Here is an 11,109-nt window from a genome sequence, read left to right on the forward strand (position 1 = left end):
TATGTCTACCTTTGACACTGCAGCAGCAGCTTTCACAAATTGAAAGAGGAACCCCGAGAACTGCATAAAGACCGGTCCTTTAATTTATGTGGTTTTAATTTATTGTTGTAAGCCGCCCCGAGGCTTCAGCGAACGGGGCGGCATAAACATGTTTTAATAAATAAATAAATAAATAAATAAATAAATAGCAATAAAATAGGGACAAGGATTTAAGATTTAGACAATTCTCCGGGAACCCTCCATGAAAGAAATTAGGAGAGTAAGTACCCGGAGGAGGGCTTTCTCTGCGGTGGCGCCCAACCTATGGAATTCACTCCCCAAAGAGGTCCGCCTGGCACCGTCGTTACTGGTTTTTCGGCGCCAGGTAAAGACCTTTTTATTTAAACATCATTTCAATTGTTAAAACATATGATCTGGCCAGGGCAACTTCTTCTTCCTTCTCTTTCTCCTCCTATATTTTTATTTTATACTGATAATTTTAATTTTATATTTGTAAATCAATGTATTTTTTGTATTTTTGTATTTAATGGTAATTTATTATGTACTATTGTATTTCAATGTATTTTATCATGTTGTAAGCTGCCCCGAGGTTTCGGCAAGGGGCGGCATAGAAATGTAATAATAATAATAATAATAATAATAATAATAATAATAATAATAATAATAATTCTGAATGCTGGAGGGAATGGGGCATTGTTTCTTCTTTTTTCCACCAGTCATTTTCCCATTTTAGATCATCCCTGAGCTGCTTCTCCAAATTTCAGACTGCCTCTGACATTGTTTTTCATCTTTATTATATGTGCATTGTGAATGACTATAGATTTTATACTATTAAGCACCATAAAAGCAGTACAAATAAACACATTGGGCACACATTTCTAGACTCCCACAAGAGGAAAACCAGGGGTGATTTGATGTGAAAAAACAACAGGTAGGAAAAGAGTGAAGCCCATCCTAGCCCTGATACTTAAAAGGTCCCCTCCTGAAGCCACTTTTCACCAAAAAACATGACCATTAGAACTTTATTTGCAGGGCCAGTGGCTATGCTGGTGATAATAGAAGTTCAAGTCAACTTAGGTGGAGATTGGGTAAGGCTACTTTAGGACAAAATATCTATGAATGTACAATTATGTATTAATTGTGCATTATTAGTTTTAGGAACTCAAGTGAAGCCTGTTCCTGTACCCTGCTGTGCCATACCATATTTGCCTGGAGCCCATTTAGAACACAACCCATTACATTCTGAATGCCCATAACACTCGGGACTTGGAGCATTATGTGCATCCTATGCAAGTCACCTCTGTGCTCTTCTCACTCTAAAAAGCTGCTGGACAGATGAATTTAGCCATCTAACTGTGATGCTTAGGAGGGGGAGAGAAGGAGGCTGAGATGCTGCAGGAAGACTGCATACCTTGGCAGTGCCTGCCTCCTTCCCTCCCCACTGCCTAAACCCTTTTACTGAGGTCGTTATTACAACCTCTGAGAAGCAGTACAGTATTTACAGCTGTTTTCTGACCTCTAACTTCTGAGCTGGCAATCTCAAAGAATCCTATGACCGTCCAGCTGCTATCTGGGGGCCAAGGATTGCTCTGCCTGCAAACAGACAACAATTTGACTACTGTGTGTGTGTGTGTGTGTGTGTGTGTGTGTGTGTGTGTGTGTGTTTTAATATTCAGAAGTTGCACCAGGAAGCCTTCAGTTGTGTGGTTCAGAAAAGTTCTATGAATTCAAGCCCAGCTGCTTCTGAACTGAATTTCAGTAGTCATGAAAAAGACAAGATGATATTTTCCTACCTAAGGAAAGCTCGAGTGTAGGTGCAGAATCCTTTAACTGCTTGATCAGGCATTCTTTACATCACATATTAAATACCAGCCCACATACCTATTCAGCATAAGTGAGAAATTTAAAGGTTCAGTGGAAATTCTGAATATTTTCAGATGTATTACTGTTGGCGATACTCATATTAAATGACCTTCCTCATTCACTGTGGAAACTTGAGGCACTCAATAGCCCTAAAAATTTCTCATTTCTTGCTTGAGGTAGAATGATCTCCCATATGGAAAAAAATATTAATCATATGTTTATCGTACTGGAAGCAATAACAACCACTGCAGCAAAGGAAAAGTTATGAATGTAATGCTAACTATTTCTACTGAAATCATTCATATTCTTTTCCCAAACTTTCACCTGTAAAGTTGAAATATATTGAAGCTGGCATATGACTGAAGTTAGGAATGTCGTCTTCTTGTTTTTGTGGTCTTCCTCATTAAATTGTTATGGGAAAACTAGCAGCTTGTTTGTATTGTTTACAGCAAGGGTTTAGAACTTCCTGTTCAAGGGCCAAATTCTGCCCCCCTTAAGGTCCCAATCTGGGACCTCTGACTATGTCTTGGTTCTAACACCTTTCCCACAATGAATTATTTTGTGTACTTTTCATTCCAAGGCCCAGTTACTGTCAGCAAGTACTTTCATTTAAAATAGGTTGGCATTTTGGCACCATTCCTTTTGCCAGCTCTCCCAGGCATCCCTGGAATTCAGTCTCAAAAGCTTTTTCAAAATGGAATATGCTACCCCTGTTTTGTGATGTTACTGAACTTTGCAAACTTTGTGCAATGTCTGAATGCTTTTCTCCAGTTACATAAGGTGGAAAACGCTGTAAGTGGCAAATTTAGGTTCACTGAGGCTTTGCTGCTTCTGGTGGCACCCAGAGGAAAGGGGAGGAAAAGGAAAAAGTTTTGAAGCTCAGCAAGTGACTTTACATGAGTCACTTATCTCCCACAAAATTATTGTGAGCATGGGCATTGTTAAAGAGGACATGCAGGCACATATGCCTGGCTCTTCAGAATATTTCCTTGGATCTTTAGAGTTGCCCCAGTTACCATCATCTGTCTTAGTGCAACCTTGCTTCTTCCTTCAGTAACTGTAGTTACTCGGAGATCTCAGCGGACAAAAGGGATTATGGCATGAAGACACTTTTTAAAGCTTTTTTAGAAGAGATAGTGCCACCTTTCCTTCCACAGTCAGTTTATCTGTCCTACTACTTTACTTTTATATGCCCAGTGCTGGGGGCTTCCTTGAAATGAAATTGCTAACATTGATAATATGTCAATAAATTCTACTAAGTCTAAATGTGTGCGGCGGTGTGCCCACTTTGAGTCTAAAGCCTGAGCAGAATTGGGCTTCTCCATATAAGGAGTTTAACCCACTGCTTTATTGAGGTGTCTTATTCTGTTCTCATTGCAGGAGGAGAAAAACGGTTTTGGTTTTGGTCTTTAATAAGGGCTTGTATTTTTCTGCCTTTCTGTAGTTTCTGTTAACCAACCAGGAGATGGCACTGTGGTATAAATGGCACTATAGCAGATTTGCACCTTTTCACAGAGACATTTGTTCTGGAATACTGTAGTTTAAAATTTAATAGTAGACTTCCCTTCTTCTTTAAAAAAAAGGTGCTTGAAAATACGGAAGCAGTCTGAAGGAGGACAATGTGATGAAAAGATCCGACAAGCTTCCATAGTGAGAAATAAATGACTCCTATAGAGAAGCGCTATAGCTCAAACTAATGGGCTTAGTTCACCAAACATTTCAGAAGGACCACAGTGCTTCTAGGAAAAAAAATGTGATCATATGATGGACATTCCTTCAATGTCACCTTCCTCTCCCATGAGAAATCCTGACACTGCATTCCAGATACTATTCCCCAGCCCCCTTATTCTATCATTCCGAATATATACAGATTTATTGCCAGGGGAAATTGACCTGTGCCAATTTCATGCAAGTGTACCAACAATCCATGAGGGAAAGTAAATCAAATTGAAGAACTCCTGTTCCAGATGAACCATGACATTTTGAAACTCCATTGGTTTCTTTATCTGTTTGTAATTTTTAGAACAGTGGTCCAGATGCAGCATAGGGTGATTGGGATGACCTGACCAACACCCCCACCATGAGCTCTCATTCTGTAATTTGATGGATGTAATCCCTGCAGATAGGGCAATGAATTCTATAATTTTCATCCAGTTGTGCCAAGAAATATAAAGTATCATCTGTTTCCATTAAAAGAGCATTAAAATGTAAAGGCACATACCTTACATGCACACAGAAAGAGAGAGAGAGAGAGAGAGAGAGAGAGAACAATCCTAAATCTATTTTTATGACATTGGTCAGGCATATTGTGCCTACAGTTATCCAGTTCTGAGTAATACAAAAAGCAAAGCACAATCACAGTTTTAAAATCTTTACAGGTATTTTAAATTTACCATAAGAGTAAACAGGAAGTGCAATGTCTGAGTCTTCTGAACATGGACTCAGGTTCAGAACCAAGTTGAAGTGATTCCAAACTGGTCTGCAGAAATTGGATTTTTTTCCCCATACTGCCAAACTGGTGTCTGAGTTGAATTGCAGGGATCATACAAACTTGTCGTATTGTTCAGTGTCTCAGATTTAGCAGTAGCTCTGGATATAAGTGGGAAGAAGCTCATACCCCAGATAAAGATGCTTGGAGGAAAGATGGGATTCAAATATACTAAACAAATAAAATATTGATTGATTGATTGATTGATTGAATGTACCACTCACTAGCCAAACCAGTTCTCAGTTCCAAATGTTGCTGCAGTGTTGCTCAGGCAAAGCCTGTTTAATTGGATGACGGTGTACAAGTACATTTGCTCACCCAGCTAGGGATATCTCAGGCTGCTGGCTGCATCAGGACAGTGGAGTTTGATTGGCAGATGTCCTTGTTGATTAAAAAAAGATCAGCAGTAATTAAATAAAAATCAGGTCCATAGCTGTTTCCTTAATTAGTATAGGGTTTGCCAAAATATTTGAGGCTTATTTAAGAGGGTGGAAGGGAGAAACAGACATGTATCTGAGCATATAAAATGGGTTTCCAAATCCTTGTAAAATGCACTATTTTTTCTGTTTAGAAAAGTCATGTTAAATTCATAAAATGTATGAGCTGCCAGGTATTTTGACATCTTTTGACTGATACTCTGTGCGCTGTGGAATGAAAGATCAAAACTGACAATCTTTCACAAGGTTCTTGAGCTAATAGTATTTTCTTTTGTCTCCTTTACAAAATGGTCTTCTTATTTTTATATTATTAAAATTTTTACTTGCTAGACCTTTAGATCCTGAGGTTTTGTTTGTCTGTTTTAAATAATAATCATGACATAACCATCATCAGCTGGATGGCTTTTTACAGCATTTTAAAGATAGATATTTCTAGTTTCTAATATTAGCAAGCTTTTAATTAGCACATGAACCAGTAGCATTCCTGTGTAGTAAGAGCTGAAGGCAGTACCAGTTATCAGTTTCCTCTACAGTTAAGCCAGACTGTACATTCTACTAATCACATTAATATAGGTGAACCTGCTATTTTTCTTTAGTCTAGTGTACTTTACTTTGTTATTGGAAGTATTACTTGTGTCAACAGTTACATTGACCCACCATTCATGTTTATAAATATTTATTATCCATAAATAAGAGTGATCTGTAGAACCTTAAAAAATGAATTGAATAGGGAATTAGATAGTTCAACTTATCTGAACAATGCAATATTGTTTTGTCATCTGTCTCAGGTGAATCTATGAAACTTAGGTTACATCTTATTCAGCAAAAAAATCTGTTCTGTGTTTACTCTGGATGTCACAATCTGTTTTTAATCAGTGTTTGTCCAAGTCAGTTGACTATTGGAGGTAGAACACTGCTAATACTTTACATCCACATGTTATGGCAGTGCCCAATAGTTGCTTCTTTTTGGGTGGAGGTTATAGTATGATAAACTTAATAGCAGAATGCTTTTTAAGATCCACTGATACACATCTTCTTTTAGTTGAGTTCTCTGTTGTGCAGAATTTATCACATGGACAATCTAAGTGGAATTTCTGCACTTTCTGACAGCGAAAAACTGATATTACAGCAATAGAAAGATAAATGTCTTCTTCCTATAATACAATGGATTGAAGATTGCTGTCACTATTTGAGTGTCTGGCATTTAGACACCACTTGCAGATGGTAATACATAATATTTGCTCTGCCTTTTCTGAAGTTTAGGAATAACTGTTTCTACTGACAGCTATATCACTATGCCATTTCATATACTTATGGATTTATATTTCAAATACATGTAATGTAACTTGTTTTAATTTCTGTAAAATGTATTTTTCCATTCTATATTTAAAAAACTCAGATTAAAAATTATTTCAAAAACTCTAGTGTAAGTGTATGTAGTGTTAAATGTGATCAAAACCTTAGTGCTCTGTGATCATAGATCAAAACCACAGCAGACCCGATTCCACCAACATCCCTGAGAGTTATTAAATAAATAAAAAAGAAAGATTTCACTTGAAGGATTTCCCCTGCTTTTTCTTACCAAGAAGGTGCAATTTCAGAAGAAAAATGTGTGAAGGGAAGGCTTAACACCCTCTCCTTCCCAAGCATCATGGTCCTAATATAAATCATGGCCATGCATTGTTTTCATGAAGGTAAATAAAACTATCAGTTGCTGAATTTGGTTCTCATATATGGCCTTCCAGATGGATAAATGAGGTTTATTGGTTGAGGAATGTCTCAGCCACATAAGGGTTGATATATAAGAAATGTAGAAAGAAGTCTTCCAAGGGTTTTCCATGAAGTCTGCTTCCATTCTTTGCTTTGTTCATGGTTTTCAAGATAAAGCAGTGAATAGGGCTGGTAGATCTGTGTTCATTGAGTTAGATCAGGGTGGACAACTCGTGGCCCTCTACATGTTTGTCCTACAACCACCCCAGTCAGTGTAGCCAATGATAAGGAAATATGGGAGCTGAAGGCAAGAACATTTGGAGGGACACAAGTTGTTCAACCCTGAGCTAGACATATGAAAGAGGTGAGCCATGCAGTGGTGGGAATGGTATTTCACCGGTCCAATTTGCTCTTTGCAATCTTCCCAAGGTTCATGGTGCTTGATTCCACCCCCGCTCCATAGATGGCTTCCAGAAGCCTTAATTCTAACAGGTAGTTTAGCATGCAGCTGCTCCTCACCCGCAGTTTAGCCACAGACAATGAATGAGAATTGTTTTTGTTTATGTTAGCAGCCATTGCTAAAAGTAGATCACTCAAGAAGGATTTCTCTTGATACTGAATTTTAGTGTTTTGATCACCTGGTCTGCATGGAACCTGTTTCATAGCTTACTATAAATAATGACTCTTCACTCTACATTCATTACTTGATTTCAGAGTTGCTTCACTGTTGGAAGTATTTATATGGCTTCCTTGCAAAATGATGAACTTTTAAATGTGTAATTTTGCAGCTGGCATTATACAAATGTAGTTGGCACCTCATTAAGAAGTTCATGAAATACCTTTATGTCTTTCCATTTACATATGGATCTTCTCTTGCACTTGTCCACTGACACAGGCTGCCATCTCCAGAGGCAGATTTGCAGTTGCACTCTACATTTAATGGGAGTGATTAGTCAGAGCATTTAGTTGCATCACTAAAGTTGCACTGGCTCTGCCTTGAATATGAATGAACTAAAAGAGAAAATGAAACATAGATGTATAAAGACTTTAACAATATATATAATTCTCTGACCTAAAGAATTCCCCACATCTATTTCCTGCATGTTATTGATCTCTTCCACCTGATCAATAATGCTAAATAAAACTAACCAAACGTATAATTTCAGAGTCTGTGCCAAAAACGTAGAACACCCTTTGCCATATGTCCATTAAATTCCCAGATTGTGGGCTTCTTCCCACATATTGACTGCTCATGGGATGGTCTCTTGATGAACTGTCAGTCACTGTCACAGGACAGTCCCTGTCAACACAGCCAAGTCAGACTACAGGTAAAAGGGCCATTTGCCCTTCCCCTTTCAACCTATTTTTCTTCAAAACTTGTGGAGGAGAAAGGTTAGGTGGACCAACAGGTTAGGTGGACCAACAGCTGGTTGAGCAACCTTCTCTGACAGCTCACGATGCACTCTGTATCCTCCTGAAGGGAGGTCTTGAGTAGAGCACCACAGGTCCTGCCATTGGCCCTGCAAAATTCAAGATTGTTCATTCAAGCTGCAGATGGCCCCAAGCTAGACAGGGCAGGCAACACCACGGAAGACAGAATCAATATTCAAATGATCCTAACAGACTGAAGGTACCAAAATAAAATTCAGCACAGACAAGTACACAGTCTGGGTACAACTTAGGCAGCAAATGGTAATAGTAGGAGCAAGTGTAGAGCAGAGTGATACTGGCTTGGCTGCAGTACACATGTGTTAAGAAACAGTGAATCTCAACCTGAAAACGAGCTGGCAGAGCAAGAGTGAACCTTGCAGAACCTTGGGCTGCATTAACAGATTATCATGTCCAGACCATGGGAAATAATACTGCTCTGTTCTGTGTTCATCAAATAATGCATTGGAGTACAATGCCCTTTCAGGAGCCCCACTTTCAGAAAAGCATTGAGCATGCCCAGGAAAGAGCAACCAGAATGTCTAGAATTTAAGAGGTGGGCATGCTTAACAGGAAAGAGAGGGTTAAGACGAGACATAGTAGCAGATTTCAAATATCTGCTGGTGCTTCTGCTTGCAAGCTGTACATGCAGCAAGAATAATTTCTGCTATAGAATTTTGCTCATGTTGTGATTATGTGCTGCCATGCTGTATAAATTGGCCTTGTGCAAATAATTTTTCATTTGAAGGTAACTGAAGTGTCATAGATATATCATATATTTCCATGTGTGTTGCTTTTATTTTTATTTTATTGCTTTATTCCATATTTTCTATCTGTTTTGAAATAATATGCATCCCAGCACTTCCTGACTAAATATTCATTTTGTATCCTGCTCCTCAATTGCAAAAGGTCTCAGAGAACTGAAACAAAATGAGTAAAACAAGACTGTCCTTGTCCACAACTTTACAGACTAAAAGACATGACACACAAGGAATAGGGGATAGGGAGGGAAGAGGAAAAATAGATATAAACTTACATTGGTAAAAAGCAAACAAACTTAGACATAGATTATTGTACAGTGATGATTTGGTTTTGAGTAAAAACCTGAAGACTGCTTGGAATTACAGGAATCAATTATTTCCAAAGCAGGAAATGAGTATCAAAACCAAAGACCTATGACTGCAATGCTGATTTGGGATTAAGCCCTGTCATACTTACTTTGTCTTACTTTCAGTAAACCTGCAAAAGTTTATGTAGCACTTCTCATGTGCAGAGTCTGTTCCCAAAGTGCTGAGGAGTCGTGTTGTTCTAACATAGTTCCTTTTGGAGGTTGTTGTTTTCATAAAGCTTTTGCTACATGAAACATAAACCTATCAATAAAGCAGGGACTTTAGTTTAAAATGTCAGTCTTAACAACAGAGTTATGTAATTTAGCTATCTAAGATAGCTGTGTGTGTTCAACACAGACAAAATGACATTACAGCAGGGGTCTCAAACTCAACTTACCTGGGGGCTGCTGGAAGTAGATTCTGGGTGAGGCTGGGCCGCATCAAGTATTCCACCACCGCAGTGGTGGTGGGCCGCTCATCCGGAGGCCGGCCCGGGCACCGCCGGTGCTTTGAAGGCCGCAGCCCCCCCCCCGTGCCCCGCCTGTCCCGGCAATTGGCCCACGGGCCGCGAGTGTGAGACCCCTGCATTACAGGGTTCCCACAGCAAGAGGTATTTAAACTGTTTGCTTATGAGATATCTAAATGCATGTAATAAAGAAAAGTTGGTTGAACTGGAAAAATGAGCTTATATTCTCATAAGTCTTTCTTTCTTTTTGTTCTCCTCAGCTGTAAGCACAAGGTATACTTGGAGAAGCTTCCAAACACTAGCATAATTATTCCATTTCATAATGAGGGCTGGACGTCACTCCTGAGGACCATACACAGCATTATCAATAGGACACCAAATAGCCTGATAGCGGAAATCATTCTTGTGGATGACTTCAGTGATAGAGGTAAGGCCAATGGGATACCTGCCTTCCCCAGTTGCCATCTGTAGCCTTCATATAAATTATAACAAAAGTGACTCTTCTCCCACCTCAGCACACACACCTCTAGATGAAAGTGTCTCTTTTTCCTATGAGGACGACCTATTCGATTAGTTATTCATGGTAAGGTACTTCTGTTCATGTATTTTCATCCAAAGTCTGCAATATCCTATACCAAGGACAAAAGAACATTTAGGAGTTTCCTATGTCCTTTCCCTAAAATAGCACAGCTGAACTTGTATATTGTATCTGCAGTTTTCCAGATAACGAATGCTGAAAACATGCCTGTTCTTTTCTTTTCTTTTTTTCTTTGCTTTTCTGGCTCAATGTTATTCTTCTGAGCAAAAACCTATTAACTTTGACCTTTTGGGGGAAGCTGTTTATCAGATTTCCCACTTTGTATTTTATTGCATGAGACAGCTTGATTTCACTGTAGTGCCACAACAATGCAGTAATATATTAGAATGGTAATATTATAATTCAGTCTTTGAGGGCTAGGAAGAAAACTTGCTTCAAATATGAGTTGTTCTAGATTCACAATCCAGATGGAGACAGACGCAACTCTCTTTACTTGAAGCCTAACTTTGCTCTTCACACTGCAACCTTCCTGGGTATGTATGCTCAGGAAAATGGCACACTGAATTCAGTGGGACTTGAATATTTCCTTTTAAATAGAGTGTCAGAGTGCAGCAGTGGTTGTAGCTTTGAACTAGGACTACAGGAATTTCAAACAGGGAAAGAAGGAATTGGTAAAACATTTTCTGCTCCTTGTTCCTTTCCTTAAGCAAAATTGGGGTATTATTGGCATTTAAACCACTTTAAAACATAATATTTTAGTCTTGTGTTTACTATTACTTTTTGGTAAGCAGAATATATAGAGTGTTGCTGGTTTCTCAGAGCACACAGTAACTCATGGTTCAAGTCAACTATTGCTCTATGCTTTGATGTTAAATCAGACTTGCTTCTTCTATTGAAAATGTGCATGAATTATTGGATCCAACCATAGGTGCTTTGAATTTACTTTTTGTTGTTCCTAATTGTACAAATTTACTTGAGAAGATATGGTGCACTTGATCAGAATTTTGTTCCAATACAAATGGATGGCTGTGATGTTGGTATGATATTGGTAAGGAGAGAAGGCCGCAAAA

At 38.7% G+C, this 11,109-nt stretch overlaps 1 protein-coding gene across 1 annotated transcript in view; it reads left to right on the forward strand.

Moving 5' to 3' along the window:
- Window positions 1-11,109, forward strand: part of GALNTL6 (polypeptide N-acetylgalactosaminyltransferase like 6) — a 541,487-nt gene that overhangs the window by 240,832 nt on the left and 289,546 nt on the right. The window contains exon 4 of the mRNA XM_044430819.1: window positions 9,762-9,928. Within this exon, the coding sequence (XP_044286754.1) occupies window positions 9,762-9,928 (167 nt within the window). The remainder of the gene's footprint in view (window positions 1-9,761; window positions 9,929-11,109) is intronic.

The sequence above is a fragment of the Varanus komodoensis genome, unplaced genomic scaffold (assembly GCF_004798865.1).
Source record: "Varanus komodoensis strain SLA01 unplaced genomic scaffold, ASM479886v1 scaffold21, whole genome shotgun sequence".
Classification (NCBI taxonomy): Eukaryota; Metazoa; Chordata; class Lepidosauria; order Squamata; family Varanidae; genus Varanus; species Varanus komodoensis.